This window comes from Haliotis asinina, chromosome 2 (genome assembly GCF_037392515.1).
Source record: "Haliotis asinina isolate JCU_RB_2024 chromosome 2, JCU_Hal_asi_v2, whole genome shotgun sequence".
Classification (NCBI taxonomy): Eukaryota; Metazoa; Mollusca; class Gastropoda; order Lepetellida; family Haliotidae; genus Haliotis; species Haliotis asinina.
In genome coordinates, this window is record NC_090281.1 from 60,395,876 (window position 1) to 60,419,057 (window position 23,182).

The 23,182-nt window shown below is 41.5% G+C and overlaps 2 protein-coding genes across 3 annotated transcripts; one reads left to right on the forward strand and one right to left on the reverse strand.

The window, feature by feature from the left end:
• Positions 1 to 832: 832 nt before the first annotated feature.
• On the reverse strand, positions 833 to 11,132 carry LOC137274054 (uncharacterized). Its single transcript, XM_067807031.1, has 3 exons — positions 10,984 to 11,132; positions 4,025 to 4,327; positions 833 to 3,878 (listed from the first exon to the last, which is right to left on the reverse strand). Exons 1-3 carry the CDS (start codon positions 11,053 to 11,055, stop codon positions 2,076 to 2,078), a joined length of 2,178 nt encoding a protein of 725 aa, XP_067663132.1. The 5' UTR covers positions 11,056 to 11,132; the 3' UTR covers positions 833 to 2,075.
• LOC137274055 (uncharacterized) lies at positions 11,117 to 21,780 on the forward strand. Of its 2 annotated transcripts, XM_067807033.1 has the most exons (5): positions 11,227 to 11,309; positions 14,120 to 14,972; positions 17,063 to 17,264; positions 19,005 to 19,410; positions 20,274 to 21,780. In XM_067807033.1, the coding sequence occupies exons 2-3, from the start codon at positions 14,132 to 14,134 to the stop codon at positions 17,134 to 17,136; spliced, it is 915 nt and encodes a 304-aa protein (XP_067663134.1). In that variant the 5' UTR covers positions 11,227 to 11,309; positions 14,120 to 14,131; the 3' UTR covers positions 17,137 to 17,264; positions 19,005 to 19,410; positions 20,274 to 21,780. The 2 variants fall into 2 exon arrangements, with proteins under 2 accessions (XP_067663133.1, XP_067663134.1); XM_067807032.1 differs by lacking the exons at positions 17,063 to 17,264; positions 19,005 to 19,410; positions 20,274 to 21,780 and having other exon boundaries at positions 11,117 to 11,309; positions 14,120 to 16,345.
• The last annotated feature ends 1,402 nt before the right edge of the window (positions 21,781 to 23,182 follow it).

Here is a 23,182-nt window from a genome sequence, read left to right on the forward strand (position 1 = left end):
TTGTAATTTCAAACATTTTATGATAGAAGACGTATAAGACATTTCCAAACATGACACATTAGTGACATATATTATGACCGATGCATGTCCCTTCATTTACATGTAGAATACACAAGGAACTTAAACACCCCTGTATTTTTTAATTGACAGGTTTTCAACACATACATTGAATTTCTCGTATTGACCACGATGAAAAAACACGAGTATGATCCCTTGACACCCATAAAAACCCGACAAAATTATTAGGATCCATGTTCTCTTAATAATGATAATTTCTCTTTTGTCTGTACAACTATGACCGAATGTTTAACGTTGCATTCGTTATTGAATGTTAACGTTCAAAATGTGATTTTACGTGCCTTACACAATTCAGTGTCAATACCGAGTGTAACCTCCAAGTGACTGTATGACAGTCAGCACTCTCCTCCTCATACCCTCACCGAGGCAATGTCTTGATCCCACACATATGACAATCCCCACTTCTTTTGTCCTGGAAGTTTATTAAATGACAATGGAACTCTCGTGAAAACGTGTGAAATAAACTGTGAACCCCCTATCTCTCGAGACTGGGCAAACACACCCATTCACCCAGTGGTTGTCCTACACAGTGTGTCATGTCGGATGTTGTGTATACTTTCTGTGCACTTATAGACCACTGTGCACTTATAGACCACTGTGCACTTATAGACCACTGTGCACTTAAGGGCACCACACACGTTTTGGCTTGACGGTGGTCGTTCTACATAACGTGTCATGTCGGGATCTGCTGGCAAGGTGCACACAAAGACAAGGCTGTCATCCCAAAGGAACAATTCATAAGAAAAACACAACAGATGGTGAACTATTTATCAGATGGAAAGATAACCAGCAAAGATGACAGGAGAGAAAAAGCAACTTGTCAAAAAGATACTAGTATTTAAGAAAACATAGGGAAAAGAAACAAAACCTTTATGAATGTACAAATTATTATTGTTATCATTACAAACTAATGGAGCATGGTGAGCTCTCCCGATCCTGGCCACAGCCGGGCTCATCATCAGCTCAGGACCTTGTCGCCATACCTGCAGCCCTGAAAGTGACAGCTAGTGTTCCTTCACCGTTATCTAATCAAACCCACAAAGTCTTTCAGGAGGATATGAATTCTCGCCTACACGTCAGCCTTCTTTATTAGCCAGACAATAGGAACAGCTGTGTTCCTTGAAGACACGGGTAGTTCCATTGTGTCAGCCAAGGTTGATGAAGTCATTAAATGGCTCTTAGAGGTATCAGTAGAGCTGTTGTGTCTCTTCCGCTTCTTGATAGCTTGCCATAACCGAAGAAACTAAGTCACCATATTTGGAACACTGTTCCTATCTACTCACAGTCAGTTAACAGTTGCCATACCCAGATAAATATTGAAGGGTGTAACTACCAACGTCTTGGTTCCCGACCACAGTTGTCTTTAAATCTGGCTGCATGTACCTGTACTGGAAACAACTGATCCTAACCACATGGCGTCCTGTAGCAGTTAAACAGTTCCAAAACATTAGTAAAAGATGTATGGTGGGTTTCTTTGACAGGAGAACGAATTACATTGTCATCTTTCATTGCTTCCTGTGTTGCTTTAGTGTTGCTGACAGTTAGTTGTTTCCCTTGATTTACTTTATTTGTGTTTGCACTATTGACTTGATAAATGGGTCAAACTGCATTCCGCAGTTTGGCGTCACGATATACCAGATATATATATATACCGTGGAATCAAATCACTAACTTGACAAAATGAAATTACATTAAAGGTATAGCAGACGATTTATGTGAAAGAGACTCTGCACTTTTGTTGTCTACGCTGGAACTGTAACAATAGTTAGTAAGATTGGTACGGAACGATGGCAAGTTTGGAACCTCTAATAATTTCAGCCTACAGTCGTTTTGTGTTAAATGGATTATGGTTAGGAGAAACCGAAGACTGAGAATGTACAACAATCTTAGTGTTTACATTGTATTGCGCAAGCGATGCTAGACAATTAGGCATGAGTAGACTAGAACATGTTAAGACGTATTATGTTGCTGTCAACAATCGGGCAACTTAAAACTACCTAGATAGCAAATTGCGACATTTCTTCATCTTCCTCAGCTTCTACCCGGGCAGCTACAACCACCTTCTGTCGCTGATCCTGCGCAATAGCGCGCATGCGTCGTATTTGTAGTTCTCTCTCAGGGCTCGGTGGTGGAAGAGCAGCTTGCATTCCCCTCTCAATCTGTGACAATCTTGCTTGAACCCTTTCGTGCATGTCTAACTTCCTCTCTTCGACCTTTTCTTGTATTGCCTGTTGTGCTTTCCTTGCACCATTCATCAGTTCACTATGTTTCAGTTTGATCAAATGGGATTCAGTTTCTGGATTTAAGGCAATCAGTTCCCCCAAGCTTGATATTTTATCCATGAGGTGATCCCGGGAGATGTCAACATATGTTCCTGACACCTCATGGACCACATATGAAATTTCACTGGCTTGGACTGCCTGTAAATAGAGTGTATCCTGCATCAGCTTGCTGAATGAGTAATTCAGTTGTAATTCCCTTCCAACATTGGCTGTTTCAGTGAATGTGTCCAATGTTGGACCAAGGCTGCACTGAATTACATTGGACATTCTTTGAAAGAATGTGACCAATCTACCCCATTGTTTGCGAACCTCTCCAAGTGCTTTTATACCTCTAGTGAGAGTTTCTCTTATCTTGTTAAAATCTATTTCCTTGGCATTCATCTGGGACAATTCTTCAACAAGTTTCATCAACTCATCATTTTTCCTTTGCACTCTTTGGTTAATTTCGTCATAACGGGCTTCGGCAGTCTTCAACATCTGCGATGTCTTTTCAGCCTTAAATCTTGCTTGGTCAATTATTTTATCTTCCATTTCAAGAGAATTTTGTTGGGCTTTAGCAGCTTGTGGTGCTTGGGCGAGAGGATGTCCTGCTCTCATATCAATCATATCCAGACATTCCTTGGTGTGGTTAACCTTGTCAAGCCTTTGTCTGAACTCAGTAATCATTTGTGGATTTTGACCCATTTGCTTCGAGAAGTCAATCATGGAGTCCATCAGAGCTGTAAGATCCTGCAGAAGACTCAGCATCATTGGCTTAGTAGGGACGTCAAACTTATCCTTGAGAGTTTTTGTGAATCTTTCAACATCTGCCTTGTTATCAACAAGATATTCCTTGACATCTTTAAGTGTACCTTCTTCCTTGCTCTTGTCTTCAAATGATTCCAGATACTTTGGTAGAAGAGAAATGATTAAGGTGATCTTGAGATTTACATTTTTCATGTATTCAATTGTTTCCCTTTCGCGCTCACCCAAAGGGTTTTCATGTTGTGCAGGGACGTTCGCTGATTTTGATTGAAGTAGGCCTGACACTCCACTAACCACGGGTGTCAAGACTTTCACTCCTGTTCCAATAGCTTGTGGTATTTCCATCATCGGGTTCAACTCTGCTTGAATACTCATGAGCACTGCTCCTGAATACCTGTCAAAGAACTTCATGCCCATCAGTTGAAGCGCCCCCGGCATGCCATCCAAAGCCTTCCTGTAGTCTTCCTCACGATCTTTCAGAACTTTGGTAATGTGTGCAAGTTCTTCGTCTGCCTTTGTCTTCTGTTCTTTGATTTGAGTCTCTGCTCTCAGGGCGGCTGCAACTGCAGCTTTAGTTTGTTTTAGTTTGTCATCATAATCACCCTTGGCAGCTGTGCATGCCTCCAGTAGTTCTCCTATTGTTGCCATGACGTTGATAAAATGATTTTGGACTTCCTCAGCATACGCTGTACATTGTGTAGCAGCCAACTGAATCTTCTTAAGAGGGATTGGTAATGCAAGTTTAAGTTCCTCTGGTGAGCCTTTCAATAAAATCTGCAACAGATGTCGTGGACTATTAGCTGTTAGTGATAAATGTGTGAAGACATGTCTAACATCAGTTGTATGAACAGACAAGGGCTGAAATGACCATCTGATTAAAGAAGAACATCTACATGTTTCGTGCATTATGGCTACTTTACCTGGACTGCGTTTCGTGCATGGACCGGAATCTGATTAGTGATCAGGTGTATTTTCTCCATGTTGGAATGTGCTGTGTTAAAGGCCTCCCATCCTTCGTTGCTGACTTGAACCAAACAAGCATTCATGGAGTCGGGGTAGCGAAGACGGACAAATGATGAGTCTGGCCTTTTTCCTGTGACCAAGGTAAAGTCTGTTCCACCTGAGATCAGCATAAGTTGTCCCAGCAGTGCAATAGACATCGGGGCAGAGCCTATGATCTCCTCCCAGTTCACACTAGATGATGCACAGATCACTCGGTCATTCTGAAATAGGAACAGGCGTATGGTCACCAACAGCGGGTACTTGTTCGGACTCGCCCATCCACCGATATTAGGTTTAAACCCATTTATCACAGGTATTGTGTCACATGGTAGTCGTATGGTGTTAATATAGCATATTCTGAGGATGAGAAACAATGCTTTCAAGATAATAAAAGAGGTAGTACAATTCACACAACAAGGGGCTCAACTTTGTTCAAGACAGTAACACTGCAGTTTCGATAGGGTGGGGAAGGGAGTCAAGTAGCAATATTTTCTATATTATATCAAGTAAAACTTGTTTGATTATTATGACTTGTCTAATAATGTGTAGGACTTGATCTCCACCTCACTGTGGCAGCCACTCCTCGAAAAGCCCGTTGGCGTATCTCTCGGGTCGTCACGTGACCAGGGTAGCCAATATGGCGGCAGCTTATTACTTTTTAAGATTGAGTCCGGTTTACTTTCAACAGCTGATTGTTGGGATAGCTGAAAACCTACATGTAGAAGGGATGTTACTTATTCTGTAACTTCATTTTGAGTAAAAACACTGTTATTAGTGTCAGTACTGGTACAATGGATTTGTTGTAAAGTTTCAAGTCGGCATGTTACAACTCAGTTACTTCAATTTTCGGTACCCAGCAAAGAAAGACTAAATTCTATCACTAAAGACTTCTTTCACATATTTGTATAATTTTAGAAGGGAAATATATCTTTAGTTTGCAAGTAATAGTGATGCTAGGGTGTATTTGAGGTGTGTGAAAAGTATGACACATCGTCGATCTGACTTGATCCGCCATTGAAACACTACAGTGCGTTGTTTGAGTGTTTCTACTTCTTTCACATACACCTTTATTTTTTATGAGGGGAATATACCACCAGGGGAAAGGTGTTTGCAAGTAATAGTGATAATAAACAACTTGCATCCTTCACAAAGACGGTACATGGATGTAAATAATACGGAGCAGCTTCACGAGAGCAGTATAAATTTGTTTTTACATGTGGCAATGTTACATAAGTAATTTTCTAGACAGTGAATAATGCCATCAACCTCTGTATAGGCTCCCTTGTTTATAGGTGGTAAATTTGCGTAGCTCTAAATCCACCCTCCCATTCATTCATGAACAGTGGAAGCTGTCTAAACCTGCTGATCTTAATTAAGCACGCAATTCTTAATCGACGATGCCTTGTGTTTTCAGAAATACAATGTAGTCGAAGAACTCAGGGGCCCTGCCATTTCTTTGTCCATATCTCCTTCAGGTCGTTGAGGGCTGCATCAAAATCGTTATCAACATATCAAGCCAGCAATCATTTCTTCACCTGCCCGATAACCAAACATGTTGTTACGGTAAGGTTGGGCAAGGTTGCCTTTACTTCTATAGTGTTGTACTTGTCCAGAAAAAAATCAACAAGTCTTATTACCACTGTGAGTAAATCGGGAGAAAAGGCATTAACATATTTATGTCTTTAGACAGCATAATGACAACCAGAAGAGTCATTTCTTTCATCCAATTTCCAATGTCCATTTGACCTTTTGATTTGCCATGAGGCTGTTCCACATCGAGGTCTTCCAGGAACCCGGCGAGTCGGAAAGAGCATTTTCCCAATGTTCTATTTTTTTCTGTCTCCAACAGGAATGTAACATTGTGGCAGATGTTATCAGGCACGGATGTTTAAGTCATATTGGTGCATTGGTCACCAAGGATAGCCAAGACAGCACTGAAAGTTTTTATAGGCTTTCCGTCCCTTTAAAAGATTGGTAATGTATTGTGTTTACTGTAAGACATGTCTCATGGTTAGTAAAGGGCAACTTCTTCTTCGCAGAAGCAACAGTTGAAATCACATTGGTCCTTTCTGATTTCTTTTTCAGTGGGGACTTGTCACAGCTGGATTCACTTGATGTAGAACTTGAGATTGTGATGATTTCATTTTGTTCTTTGTATACCGTTATGATCGGGTCGTTGTCACTTTCCTCACAGTTGCTATTTTCCAGGATATTGAACCGATTATTTTCGTAAATGATGCAGAATAGAATTAGTGATTGTCCTTATCTGAAGAAAAAAATACAATTCCCGCTGATTCTGATTTTCACTTTCAGACTACACCCAGTGGCACTCTAATGTTTTCACTTGCTGCTCCTGGCTCTACAGGTGTAACACAGTTGTAATGATCACCTCTTTTTAGATGGATGCCACCCTTGGAGATAACGTCTTCTCTCCCATGTTCAACATAGTCTCTATGACGTCATGTTTCTCAACAATAGTGACCGATATTGCTGCGTTGGCAATATCGCTAAATGCAAGGTCGATTGAATTTTGCTGAAAACACTTCTCATCTGCCCTTTTCTTTGTTTCTTTTACTTGATCGATATCTATATTAGATGGAAGAAATTCCTTGTAGAACTGTTCAAATGTCATTCATCTCATTCTGTACTGTCATGTGCAGATATGAACAGGACCCGCGTTTTTGTCACTGCATGCACGATACAATGGCCGTCTCCTGGTATTGGTACTTCCACCATATCTCTTGCCTTTAGCCATTCCACAAGATCAAAATATCTGTAGAAGGGAAATAAAAACTTTACTGTATGAAGTCATTTCAACTTTAAGTAGCTACTGCACTATACATAGCAGCAATGCCACAAATTACCACTTATTCAAGCGAAACACATCGAATACAACGGCAAAATACCGGTGAAATTATATACATAGGCGTTTGGGAATCGGCTATAAGGTGTTTAGGCCATCCATATTTTTCACGCTTCTCATCTCCAAAGTGGTGCTGGTGAGGGGCGTACAGAAGAAAAAGAAATCAAAATAGACAGACAAAAATCTCAGTTCTTTCCACGCTGGTGACAGAAAATGACCCTGCTACAGTACCTAGACCATAAACAAATTCTTTTATTATCATGAAAATAGGTTTTTTTCTCATTTGTAAACAGATCACATAACAATACAATTGAGTAAACTATATGAAATCCTGAGAGAATACAAGCATTGACACTTCAAGTTATACTACAAACTTTAAGTGGAGCCTCTTTAAATGTCACATTGAGTTATACTGACAATATTGAACAATACCTTGGAACATGGAGTAGAGACGTTATAATAGTATTCGTAATAATGTGATGATTTGTTATGACATAAAGGGGATGCAACGTATGACTGAACATCTGTAAAAAATTAAAAGCACCGGTTTTCAATTTGGTCTCATCTCTGCCTTCCCCAAGAATAGTTATAGACATATATTCTGATGATTACCTTGAAAAAGAACACTCCGTTCTGAACAGAGACAAAGCCAAAGCTGTTGCAATGCACACACACACACACACACACACACACACACACACACACACACACACACACACACAAACACACAAACACACAAACACACAAACAAATACACAAACAAATACACACACACACAAATACACACACACACACACAAACACACGAAACAAGAAAAAAATAGCAAAAGGCATGGGTAAACAACGTGGTCTTTGTGTGTGCAGATTTAAGCCTAACAGAATTAGTTGTGTGATCATGTTCACAGGCACTTGCATAACACATATACACCAGTACCTACCAACGAACTGGGTACAATATCAGTGTCATGCTATGCATCCTATGAAGATTTCAAAACCATCCGTAAGATTCCTTGTAAATATTTTTGAAAATAGAAGCCTTTTCTCACTTAGAGTTGTTTGTTTCGTTGATACCAAAAATGTTCAATACTTAATACATAATGCATATACGATGCCGTTTTAAAAAGTGCTCAGATGTAACGCAGGTCTTATCTGTGATTACACTTTCTCAGTAACTAAGAGGTTCTAGTATTGCTGTTGGGTCAAGTCACAAGCTATAAGTGGGGAAGCCGCTGTGGCTAAATTAGTAACTTTAATTTACACGCCACTTGCTTCAATATACCCGCTATATCATGACGGGAGACACCAGAAATGGGCTTCACACGTTGTGCAGATGTTGGGAATCGAACCGAGGCACGACGAGCGAATGTTCTAACCGCTAGGCTAACACACAGCTGAGTGGGTTAGATGGCTGACTTTGTGTTGGCTATTAGGTGAGTGTGGTTCAAAAATCCCATATGGAACTCAAACAAACAAACAAAAAGTATTAGAGTGCTGTGGGAAATAGGAAAAAAATGTTTGAGGTTGTTACTCTGTGTCCCGACACTATACACAATTGAAAAGAGCATATGTCTAAATAATTCACATCGGCCTAGCTGGGCATTCAGTGGAATGTGTAATGAGATATCTAGAAAAACACATTTTCTCGTAACATGTTGCAAAACTTAGAAAAAAATGGCAGAAAGTTACTCAGCCAATTATGAGGACGGACCGTGAACTCAACTGTCATGCAATGCATGTGCTGCCTACAGGCACGAGGGACCATCTCAAAGATATTCTATACGTTTTTCATGTGTGCTGAATTTATTGCTTAACATCATACATGTCTTTCTTTCATAATGTTTATGTCGAGATGTGTAAAAGTATGGTACCCACAGGAAAACCTAAATCTGTTACCGTATTAAATGTCTCAAAATGTGTAGGTGGTATGACCCGAAGATAGAATGGATAGAATAATATATGTGAAGTGTTATGATTTGACGTTTGCTTCCCCAGTTTACTTCCCCGAAGGATAATCTTATCACAGGTGATATCCCCCAACCATTGTCTGCGACACCCATTCTGGTTTTGCTTTCCAGACGACCCATCCTATCTATTTCCGATGTTACTTTAGAACCTGTACTTTACTCAGGTGATACTCCGAATTACAACACATGTTAACGATATTGAAACTGCGTTGGACACTTAAACACATTGGACTTCTCTGTCATCTACTATTTCTTGTATAATACATGCAGTAATATTATTAGTTGTATTCATACATCATCCACACATTTATGTACACAACAATTTCATAACTTCAGCTTTAGCCTATGACTTCGCAAATATATGGAGGTATAGAGCAATCAGTATATAATACATACCCCCAGCTGACGTAATCGTCTTCGGCTTTCTTGTATCTATCTGCCACTTCCTCACATGTGGTTTCTTCATTGCCATCTTGAAAAGGTGGGGTTTGAAGCGATTCACGTGTAAACGTTTAGGCAGAAGATACCTCTAAGAGGTGATGGGTGGGAGGTCAGAGGTCAGAGGTCAGTATGAGGTCAATATTTACATGTTTCTGCCATAGTATTATATTTGTTTTATTTGGTATGCAGATGGTTCATGTTAGTTGAGATGTTTTTGTTTTGTTTTGTTTTTAATCCTCCGCAACGCCATAGAAACGAGTTTCGTGCGTAGGCATACTTTGTCAGAAGCATCACTCCTAAACTACGAGATAGCTTAGCCAAACTTAGAACACATGTACAGCATGTACAGCGGTTTGACCCAGATATGAATATTTTGCGGTTTCCATGGAAACATTACTTAGAATCAGACTATGAGGACGTCATCTTGTCCTGAACAAATCTCCTAAGCTACAATGCTAGCTTTATAGAACACGTGACAGTTATCAAGCATGATCCTTAGGTGTGTCTTTTTGGGGTTAGACCCAGGTATGAATTTTATTTTTCGCAGTGTCCATTGAAACACGACTTAGACAGTCACTATAAGGATGTCATATAGTCCGGAGCAGATCTTTAAAAGATTTACATGCTAGCTTCATCAAATTTGGTTCATATGTCAAGCATGATACCTAAATGTAGACCCAAATATGAAGTTTATTTTTCACGGTTTCCATGGAAACATGACTTAGGCTGTGGCTTTCTGGGTGTTATCTTGTCCGGAGCAGATTTCCCAAACTTTACCTTTACCAAATTTGATACATGTTCGTCATGTTTACCATGATCCCTAAATGTGCCTTTTGGGGGTTACACCAGCGTGTTAATATTATTTCTTGATTTTGTTGCGGTTTTCAAGACAAGTTTGACAAGTTTGATATCGTAGGTATATAAAATGCCCTTCACATCAGTATTTATGGTGGTACATTCTGATTCTCAAGAAGTTTGGACGCTTAACCGTGGTATTTCTGTTTTATGGCCAATTCAGTGAATATGTCAAGCAAAGCGATATTAAACAAAGTGTCTTCAGCAGTGGTATATACAGATGTAGTTTGTAATTTAACCCCAGCCGCTTATCACCAAATATCAGTCACCAAACGCCGAGTTGACACTGTGCCGAAGTTAAAACATTCGAATGTGAAATGTTACCAGCGACCTAAATATTTACATTTAGACCCCATTCTACGACTCCAGTCCATGATTTACTGGTTGCCCCACCATTGTAGGTCATTCTAGGTCATTGTACTTTCGGAGTTGCCCAGTTTCGCGTACCCTCCCTGGTTTGGCAGTGACTGAGCTTGGCCAGGCGGCCTAATGTGGCTCTGAATTTAGTGATATCTCGAGTGCCTCTCCCGGCCGTTTCATCGTGTAAGGTATTCAGTCGTCTGCGCGCACGGAAATCTGTATGACGGGTAAACGTGAGTACTCCTCAACACACTTTACCTCAGCATGTAAACATACAGAGCAGAATTTCCAATATTAGCAGCATATCTACAAATGTTTTAAAGGAATAAGGAGTTAAGCGTTAACTTTCAACTTCATTGATAAACGCATAAACATTTTAAAATTACTTGGCTTACCTTTATATCTGAGGCTGTGCTTATCTTCATCAATGCTGACAGTGTCGGATCCCTCCCGGACGAAGCAGCCATGGCTGTCAAGGTTTGCTGTCTTTTTCACCCTGCGACACTTTATACGTTCTCTGTTCAACAGATGGACTCATATAGTCCCTTGGTGAAACAACGGTCTAGCTGATTGGCTAGTCCACCTACACGTGACATGTTCTTTGGATGAGAGAGGTTCATGTAGGACAAATTGTAATCAGTTACCTCGTGATGATGTGATTCTGTGAAAGTGTTTCATACCACGACTGTTTCCAGTGATATACTTCTCAACGTGATACATTGTGAGTGTTCACATTCAGTCTATCCTTCTACATTAAATTGTATTAGAAAGAGAGATTATCATTGTTGTACTTTAATACAGTGAGCGGCATTTTCTTTAGATGGCATATGATAGGGATATAGAGCGTACATTGCAAACATTGATTTTCCTCGAGAACAGTTGTTTCTAGGAAAAGCTCCGTCTTAAATTCCTGGGGAATATTTGCTTCTAAAACATTCACCGTCTTCTGTTCCTGGGGAATAGTTGTTTCCAGCACAGATAACTTAGGAATGAGGCTGGCATCTGTCCCAGTGGGACAGTCTAAAACTGGCTGTAAGTCATTCGTGCCGCGAGCTACTGCCGCCATTTCACATAACAGACGTAATACATTGTCTATATCTCCAGCACACGCTCCCCTTTCACCGCTACACACACGCACCCCTCCCCTGCCGTTCATCTCCCAGGCACTAAATTACTCAAATTAATATAGAATAGTTTGTGTTTCCTGACACCACACAACACTATCGTCATGTATGTCAACGTTTGTGTTCCCTAACACCACATAGCAGTATTCTAATGTCTGTGAACTTATTTGAGTGGCATTTTAGAAGTTGAGGTGTACAGATAGGACAAATTGTTATGGATAACAATTATTGTGTGATTGCGACGTTTCGATACACATTCTTGTACCGTTGTCAAGCAGAAAATGACATGTCTGTCACCGTGTGTGTTTCCTGATACCACTCAGCAGTATTGCCATGTGTGTCAACGTTTGTGTTCCCCAACGCCACACAGCAGTATTGTAATGTCTGTCAACGTTTGAGTTTCCTGATACCACATACCAGTATTGTCATGTCTGTCAACGTTTGTGTTCCCTAAAACCACACAGCAGTATCGTCATGTCTTTCAACGTTTGTGTTTCCTGATACCACACAGCAGTATTGTCATGCATGTCAACGTTTGTGTTTCCTGATACCACTCAGCAGTATTGTCATGTCTGTCAACGTTTGAGTTTCCTAACACCACTCAGCAGTATTGTCATGTCTGTCAACGTTTGAGTTTCCTAACACCACACAGCAGTATTGTCATGCATGTCAACGTTTGTGTTTCCTGATACCACTCAGCAGTATTGTCATGTCTGTCAACGTTTGAGTTTCCTAACACCACACAGCAGTATTGTCATGTCTGTCAACGTTTGAGTTTCCTAACACCACACAGCAGTATTGTCATGCATGTCAACGTTTGTGTTCCCTAACACCACTCAGCAGTATTGTCATGTCTGTCAACGTTTGAGTTTCCTAACACCACACAGCAGTATTGCCATGTGTGTCAACGTTCGGGTTTCCTGATACCACACAGCAGTATTGTCATGCATGTCAACGTTTGTGTTCCCTAACACCACTCAGCAGTATTGTCATGTCTGTCAACGTTTGAGTTTCCTAACACCACACAGCAGTATTGCCATGTGTGTCAACGTTCGGGTTTCCTGATACCACACAGCAGTATTGTTATGTCTGTCAACGTTTGAGTTTCCTAACAACACACAGCAGTATTGCCATGTGTGTCAACGTTCGGGTTTCCTGATACCACACAGCAGTATTGTCATGTCTGTCAACGTTTGTGTTTCCTGATACCACACAGCAGTATTGTCATGTCTGTCAACGTTTGTGTTTCCTGATACCACACATCAGTATTGTCATGTATGTGAACATTTGTTTCCTGATACCACACAGCAGTATTGTTACGTATGCGAACGTTTGGGGTTTTTTGCCAACATGTCAGAACAAAAAATATCTGATCTGCCAAAATAATATGCACTGAATCATTTGGCTCACTATATACATCCCTACAAACCTACACTACACCATGGTGAGTGCGTGAGTGAGCGAGTGAGTACAAGTTCCAGTTTATCATGTTGTGTCAACAATTACGTGAGAAAACTTGAGGTGAGGCCGGCCTAAAACCCGCAGACAAGGTACTGACAAACCTGTATGATCCTGCGGCGACGTTAACTACTGATCACACCATACATGATCGCGGTGGGGATATGGAAGGGGCATTTATGCTTTCTTCCCTGCATATTATTGTGAATGCAAGAACACTCGCATCAACATGGTTTATTATATAGAGACTTTGAAAATACAATTTATAGTACATGGCTGTGACATGAGACTTGACAGTTGAGGATGATAGTTGTTACGTTGATGAGGTTAAGAAATTTACAACATGCAATAGCTGCAATGAAATTCAGAAATTGTACAGGTTTCATAGTATATAACACTTAATATTTCATTCGAATGATACGTGAGTAAATTGAAATTGCAAAATTATCAACCACAAATTTACAAACAATTGTGTGAAATATATTAACAATTTTTGCATTTTAGAAATAGTACAACCTAGTTATGGAAGTGTAAAGTATTAACATGTGTCTGTACATAATTCAGCTTGCAGTCAGCTGGCTGACAACCAAGCACCATTCAGGTCCAATACACACTGGCATGCATGTGCTCCAAAATGCATGAGCTTTGGAGAGGTCATGATATGACCTGTGAGCTCTGACACAACACGTGACGCTTATGCCATTGGACATGTGGAATTTTACTCTCCACATGTAAACATTGTCTACACTGTTGACTGATAAGGATTTAAATGGAAACTATGAAATATTAACAAAATGTTTTAATTATTGGACCATCATGGATAAAATCATTAAAACCTATTGTATCAATTTCGTAAGCAATTCCATTTTGTATAATTTGTACATTGAAATGTATGTAAAGAAATCCTGCGTTTACAATTTTGAATAATTCATCATCTGCTTAATTACAGGACGGCCTAAGGATGGCACTTTCCAGTCTTGACCTAGATGTATTAGATGTAGACACTGACGCCCGTGATATGGTGACGGACCTACATGACAGTCTACAGCGCTTGTTGCCGTGTCTCCGCCGACGCCTGGAAGACGTACAAACGAGGATTAGCAGGTCGGTCAGAGAGAAAACTGATCTGACTCTTGATAGACAGAACACAGAGACACAAATTAAAACGTTAGAGAAACAGGACGAAATTCTCCGGGAGAAGGCCATGCATCTGAAAGCTGAGAAAGACAAACTCAAGATGAAGTGTACAAACAGAGAACAGATTCTCACCGACGCCGAGAGAAAAGAAGAATGGTACAGCACGTTTAACAGCACCGGGGCCAAGGTGGTGTATGTTCTATTCACTCCAATAATCGTTTTTCCCGCGCTGCTTTACGGAATGTCAAAAGGCCATCAAGCAGCAAGAGACAATGTTAAAGACGCCAGAGAACACCTGTCTTCGGCTACACAGAAACTAGACGATACCAAACGTGTGCTACAGGTAACCGAATGCAATATTGAAAGTGGGTGCCATTTGAAAGGGCATTGTGAGGATAAAGTGAAGGCATTAAAGGAACAAACTGATGGCGTCTACACCGACTTGAAAAGTCTTACCATGCAAGAAACACGCATCAAGAGACAAATAACTCTGTGTGGAGAATACGCTAACAAATTCCAACACCGTTTGGAGCAGGACAGTCTAGCCCTCAGCCACGTGTACGAGGACATAAACTGGTCACATGAACACACGTACGCGTTGGACCAGGATGGTGATGTAGCGATGACGTTCCAGAAGCTGCTCAGTATCCCCAACATGAACAACGGTGTGGATACAGTTTCTATGTTTGTTTCAATGTGGTTTAACGGTGCATTGTTTCAACTTTTGTTCAGTTGGTTTCCAAATTTAACTTGCCTGACCATTCTGTTTGTTGCCTGTATTGTGATATTTTCGTAAAGATCGTTAGATGAAAGGCTTGTAAAGTGCTTCATAGATCGGCTGCTATTGACTGTATCAACGCACTGAATTATGTCATCCACCCGTTGATAATGACTGTAAATATGATTACGCGTGTTTTTCCTTTTCATTATATTACATCACTGATCAGTAAAGTAAATGTATCAGGTTGTTTTCTCTCGCGAACAATTTCCTCGGGACAAAACCCGTGACCCGATACTTGTGAACAACCGCATACACATGCTGGAGTTGGAGTTTTAACTTCCTCCCCTTAATTCTCCTCTGTCTGTTAGAAGCTCCCGGGACTCTGAGTTCTTACACGTAAGATCTTTCCACACAACGTCATCTGCCAGTTATAAACGTCTCTCATACAGACACCACTCTCAGTCATACCTTCCAAACACAAGCACCCGAACAACTGCACGTTCCTACCTTACTGTATCGACCGTGAGTTAGTATCAATTTTCGCACAACCTTGTCAGTCACAAGCCCCTCCCATACAATCTCGTCTGTCGGTAATAAGCTACTCATATACATCTCCATCTGTCAGATACAATATCCTACCTCACATTTCCATCTGTCAGTTACAAGCTCCTCCCTCACATTTCCATCTGTCAGTTACAAGCTCCTCCCTTACATCTCCATCTGTCAGTTACAAGCTCCTATCTTACATCTCCATCTGTCAGTTACAAGCTCCTCCCTTACATCTCCATCTGTCAGTTACAAGCTCCTCCCTTACATCTCAATCTGTCAGTTACAAGCTCCTATCTTACATCTCCATCTGTCAGTTACAAGCTCCTCCCTTACATCTGCGTCTGTCAGTTACAAGCTCCTCCCTTACATCTCCATCTGTCAGTTACAAGCTCCTATCTTACATCTCCATCTGTCAGTTACAAGCTCCTCCCTTACATCTCCGTCTGTCTCCTTATTATACTTAAGGCCTCCGACCCATGTACAAGCAATATAAGCTCATGTTACAGACATTTCACAAAACACATTACAGTTCAGATAAGAGATTGCTTCTAAGCATAACAGCATAAAGCGCTCGATTGCGTATTTATTTTCATTTTTGGAGGATAGAATGCATACAAAGGCAGTTGAAGGATATGTTGACAAATAATTATTTTGGATATATTGTTTTCCTAAATCATCGTAATATGGGCATGCACAAGCAAAGTGAATTTCATCTTGTACAGCCGATGTAATGAAAAGCTTTATGTATTAACAACTTATTTATTCAGGTATGCGACGTTTTGAGAGTTTTGTATGGTATCAGCCGAGATACATAATGGAGTTATTACAATAACTCACCTCGTCTGTCAGTTATTTGCACCTTCCATACAATCTCGTCTGTCAGTTATTTGCACCTTCCATACAATCTCGTCTGTCAGTTATTTGCACCTTCCATACAATCTCGTCTGTCAGTTATTTGCACCTTCCATACAATCTCGTCTGTCAGTTATGTGCACCTCCTATACAATCTCCTGTGTCACTTGTATGCTTTCTAAAACAACTATACTGGACAACATAAATTAGGGATACTGGTATTTTTATGATTGATATTTCATCAGATTGTTAATGAACAAATAGATCATTATTCAAAATTTACACACATCCCTCACTATTTTTGTCCAGGCTATGTCTGTCAGCCGAGTACCATTGTATCTTATTGCTGGCGACTTGTTCTAATGGCTTCCTCACTGACTTTGCAGTTATGTTTCCTCAACATGCACTAACTCGATGCCTCAGAGCAGCTAGGTTTTCTTTTTCAAAATAAAAAGGGGAAGGCTTTATCAGTTAGTAATGTATTCAAAGGATCTGGATATATTTTCTCTAAAATATTCAATTTTTTTGTATTTCCTTTCAAAGAGCTGTTATCAACCGCTCGTCAATTCACGAATATAAATAGTTTGAGTACATACATTGTCCACCAGACAACAAAATTCTCTCTGAGTTCAGGCTTGACCAGAGCTGCACCACCAAGCTTTCTCATAGACCGGTCCAGTATACGTAACAGACATCCACTGATTTAACTACTGGAAAGCCCTACCCCTCAAGTGTTGCGTGGATGAGCCCGTCATAATGGCTGACGACCCACAAGGAAGCTTTCATTGACCGGCTGAAGTCGCCAGTGAGCGGGTGTGATACTGAAGCTGCGTGGGTGAGTGTTGCATCTGAGGGGGAAGGGAGACTGGGATCAGGTAACACAACTACATCCCCGAGATGGACCACTTTCAGCCCATCAGCGCGGTGTCAATACGCTACAGCTGGGGATGTTTGGGTTAGTCTAAAATTAATTTCAGGGGTAACAGGTTTAGTTTGATTACATCACAGTGTGCTGGAGCCATAACGCTCGCCATCAACCTGCTCCTTTGACGGTCTTGGTGCCATGGCGGTATGGTCAATAAAAGCCCTCCATCGCCTTAACAATGTAGCACTGCTGAGTGAGAGACGCGTAGTGTCATAAGTATCTCATGATGCACGGTGTTGCAACCGGAGAGGTGTGGTGTCATAGGTACCTCATACGATGAAACAACCAAATGAAAGATGCTGTGTCATGCGTACCTCATGATGTACGGTGATACAGCCCAGAGAAAGATGCTGTGTCATCTGTACCTCATGATGCACGGTGATACAGCCCAGAGAAAGATGCTGTGTCATGCGTACCTCATGATGTACGGTGATACAGCCCAGAGAAAGATGCTGTGTCATGTGTACCTCATGATGTATGGTGATACAGCCGAGAGAAAGATGCTGTGCCATGTGTACCACATGATGCACGGTGATACAGCCCAGAGAAAGATGCTGTGTCATGTGTACCTCATGATGCATGGTGATACAGCAGAGAGAAAGATGCTGTGTCATCTGTACCTCATGATGTACGGTGATACAACCGAGAGAAAGATGCTGTGTCATGTGTACCACATGATGCACGGTGATACAGCCCAGAGAAAGATGTTGTGTCATCTGTACCTCATGATGCATGGTGATACAGCAGAGAGAAAGATGCTGTGTCATCTGTACATCATGATGTACGGTGATACAGCAGAGAGAAAGATGCTGTGCCATGTGTACCACATGATGCACGGTGATACAGCCGAGAGAAACATGTTGTGTCATATGTACCTCATGATGCACGGTGATACAGCCGATAGACAGATGTTGTGTCATATTTACCTCAGGATGTACGGTGATACAGCCGAGAGAAAGATGTGATGCATGGTGATACAGCAGAGAGAAAGATGCTGTGTCATCTGTACCTCATGATGCATGGTGATACAGACGAGTGGAAAGAGTGAGTGAGTTTAGTTTTACGCCTCTTTTAGCAATATTCCAGCAATATCTCAACGGGGGACACCAGAAAATGGGCTTCACACATTGTACCCCTGTGAGGAATCGAACCCGGGCCTTCGGCATGACAATCGAGCCCTTTAACCACTAGGCTACCCAACCGCTCTCGAAGAGAAACGATGTTGTGTCATATGTACCGCATGATGTACGGTGATACAGAAAAGATGTTGTGTCATATGTACCTCACGATGTACCTTGATACAGCCGAGAGGAAAGATATTGTGTCATATGTACCTCATGGAAGGATCAAGGTTCATGGACTGTGAGACAAACTATGCTTTAGCACTCGATGTAATTATGATGTCAATCTATCATCATCATCATCATCATCATCATCATCATCATCAATGGGTAAAGCGTTCGCTCGTCACGCCGAAGGCCAGAAAGCCTGGGTTCGATTCCCTACATGGGTACAATGTGTGAAGCCCATTTGTGGTGTCCCGTGCCGTGATATTGCTGGAATATGAGTCGCGAAAACCATTCTCTCATTATCGAGAATAATATCAAGATGTAAATTATAAGTCCATCCATGTAACTGGCCATATTTCAGAGCTCAGTGTGGCGCACAGGCTCGCCATGATCCGACTGATCGCTGATCCCCGTGTACGACCTTGACAGTGATGGAATCCTCCGTACCGCCATATTCTTCTGTACAGCACAATCGCCCTTCCTACCTCGATCCACCACCGTCTTACGATGAAGCTGTGTATGGCTTCACGGCCACGCCAGCGTCACCTGTAACTCCATCTGCGATCTCCCCAGCCAGGGAGGGCTTCCACAGATATGCAGGAGATGCCAGGCGCATGCACAATACACCTTCCACCGCCATTGAAGACGCTGCTCGTGTTCCGATGACGTTGGAAGTGACGTCACAGCAGATTCGTAACTCACCTCATTTCAGCGATCGCCAAGAAGGCGTATTGATGATATACCCGGATGACATTGAACAAGCTCGTGTAAGTAGAGGTGCCTAGTTCTGCCAGTGTTTTAATGTTACTTTTAATGTTAAAATACATATATTGCTATAAATACATTCATACATGAAACAGATTTATGTAACAGTTTTATACAAATTCATGTGATGTCACACTTGTGCTCTAGACTACTTTAGGGTACTATCAAGTGTGTCCTAACAATCCCGAAACCTGGCAAGAAATATCCAATAACAGTACCAGCGGTACCCATGAAGGTCCGGGTTGGAATTGGCCTTCAGGAACGCTCATACTTGTCGTAAGAGGCGACTAATGGGATCATGTGGTGAGGCTTGGTAGACACATGTCAGCTTATCCCAGCTGCGTTGACTGATGTTCATGCTGTTGAGCACTTGATGGTCTAGACTCTGTTACTAGTATTTACAGACTGGGGCGATGGGGTAGCCTAGTGGTTAAAGCGTTCACTCGCCACGCCTAAAACCTGAGTTCGATTCCACATGGGTACAGTGCATGAAACACATTTCTGCTGTCGCGATATTGCTGGAATATTGCTATAAGGCGGCGTGGAACCACACCCAGTCACGCACGCAGCAAATAAAAAACTAGCGGTGTCAGTCGTGGACGGGAAGCGACGCCAGTTTGTGTAATTTACACTACTGGGAGTCCTCTTTCTACCATGTGTAACAATATTGGTGCAATGCAGTGTAGTGCACTCAAAAGTAAGTTACAATTGTCAGTGAAAACATTTAATATTTTCTTTCTTTGAATCCAGACTTTACCGCCAAACGTTAAAGTTGGCGTTGTATGTTTTTGTTCTCTTGTCACAGCAAACATAAGAAAATCCATTATAGATTACCCTCCGTAAGTCTTTCTATTGATGTCGACAGAACAATAACCGCCGCAGACATCGCCCCGTGCCCGGACAACCTCCATCCCGAGCCATGACGAGGCTGCTGATCGTGGGAGCGTTGCTGACGGTGGTGATGGTGTTGGCGGGTTTCGTAGTCAGCATCGTCTCTGGGGGCCCTTCACACGACAAATCGGCAGATGATTCCGAGTTGAGGACAACGACACGACCTTGACCGGTGTAGTACACAACGTAGTGACCTTGACCTTACCGTTGGTGTTCGTACGGAAAAGACTGACTGAAAAAGCCGAGAGACGTATCCTTGATAATCGCCTTTAACCGTGAATCTTCTGGTGTCCTTGATATTCGACCATTTCCTTGAATCTTAAGGTATTCTTATTATTCGGCCTTTACCTTGAATCCTGCGGTTTCCTTGATATTCGAACTTTACCATAAACCCGAAACAACAATTTTTGTTAGTGAACTCTCGTGCACATCAACAGGCCGCCAGGTATCCGTCCAACTCTATCCAGTACTTACTCCTTCAAGTGATTTCCGGTTCAAAGTGCGCATCGGCAACTTGTGATTTGAAGAGACAGGAGCCTAGCTTCATCTGTTGTTCCATATATAGTCACCAGAGGTTTGGGTTCTACATTGGCCGCTAAAGTCTTCCAGCAACCGCAGCAGACCCTGTGAAAATTCGCAAATGTTCTTGGTATTACTATGATGTTCTTGTGATCCACAAATGTTCAGGCGGATAACGATATGTTTCATTGTGACTTTGTCACAGTCACTTCCAGAGGACATCTCTTGTCCTCCAAGCTTCGTCCAACAGTGGCGGATATCTTCCCGCAAGACAAGTGTTAGCCAGCGTGTTACCGCATCCTTCTGGAAGTTTCTTGGACAAGGAATGCACTTTCATTGCACGCACCTCATGCACACAGGTGCACGATCATTCGCGAATTACTGCAGGGTCCTACAGTCTTCCTAATATTCTCGCGTGACCATACTGTCACTCAAAACTTTCGTCAATATTTTGTGTTCGGTCAGCGTGGATTATGCAGGGTTTCTACCCTTGCCGACAGAGATATCGGCTCGCAGAAACAAAGCAATTCGATGTTTTCCAGATGCTCGTCTTTCGCCTTGCCCACCAACCCCCTCCTAATATGTTATCTCAGGATCCTTGACTCGAATCGTAACATGCGGCTGAAATGGTAAACGGGTAGTGATTGTTTGTGACGAGGCCGAATGTGTGAGATCGTGCCCCAATGGCCATAGTCTACCTTACAAATGACAGTATGTGGGGCTGTGTCTGGAAATTGCGTGCGTGCCTGTGATAGTGCTTCTACATCACGGATCATACAGATGATTGGTCACAGATAGGACTGACCCGACAGCTGTGTATTCTTCCATCACTTTTTAAACCTCTACACTATTTTACATCTTCTGTTTTTTGCAAGTGGTTTATAGATTCAATATTGATTGTAATACGCATTCCAAGACATAAAACACTGTACGTATTGTGCACTGTGACGCAACGTGCTAAACCTTTGTGTTACTGTGTACTGATATGATATATAGCATGGCAGGAACGGTGTTCTGAAATGCAATGTAGCAGGCATATATATCACAGAAGAAGCGATGTACTGATATGAACAGGCCTATATACCATGGCAAGAGTGGTGTCCGAGGGCACTTTACCAGCCTTATACGCAAAGGCAGGAGCGGTGTCCTGGGGCAGTTTAACAGGCATTTAAATGACAGGAGCGGTGTAGTGGAGCTCATATGTTGTGTTACCATGTACACCACAAACAGGAAGCACCTGCTAATGGCGTTTCTATAAACCATATTTAACATGATCAGGGAAGGTATTGTGGAGTAATGGCCATCTATAAACATATACGACCAGAGAAGGTGTGCTGGAGCAAACGATGAGGTATAAATAGTGTATATCACAATCAAGAAAATGCAGAAAGGCTAATAGGGATGTACATATCCTACATAACCGCAATTAGAGATGTACTAATGCTAATGGTGATGTATAAATCCTACATGCCACAATCAACGACGATGTACTAAAGATAATGTTGATGTATAAATCCTACATGCCACAATTACAGACGATGTATTAAGGCTAATGTTGATGTATAAATCCCACATACTACAATCAAAGACGATGTGCTAAGTCTAATAGTGATGTATAAATCCTATATAACGCAATTAGAGACGGTGTACTAATGCTAATGGTGATGTATAAATCATACAAACCACAATATACTGGAGATGATGTACTAAAGTTAATGTTGATGCATATATCCTACATACCACAACTGGAGACGATCAAGGCTAATGGTGATGTATAAATCGTAAATACCACAATTAAAGAAAATGCAGACAGGCTAATAGGGATGTACATATCCTATATACCGCAAGTAGAGATGTGTTAATGTTGATGTACAGATCCTACATGCCACAATTAGAGAAGATGTACTAATGCTAATGGTGATGTATACATCCTATAAGCCACAACTGGAGAAGATGAACTAAAGCTAATATTAATGTATAAATAATACAATCCACAACTGGAGAAGATGTACTAAGGCTAATGGTGATGCATAAACCTTGCAAACCACAACTGAAGATGTACTGACACTAATGTTGATGTATAAATCCTATAAACCGCCACTGGAGAAGACGTATTAAGGCTAATGTTGATGCACAAATCCTACATGCGACAATTAGAGAAGATCTACTAAGGCTAACGGTGATATATACATCCTATGAACCACGACTGGAGAAGATGAACTAAGGCTAATGGTGATGTTAAAATCCTACATCCTTTAATATGAGACGATGCACGAAGGCTAATGGTGTTGTTTAAATCCTATATCCTTTAATATGAGACGATGCACGAAGGCTAATGGTGATGTATCCATCGCCTATACCGTG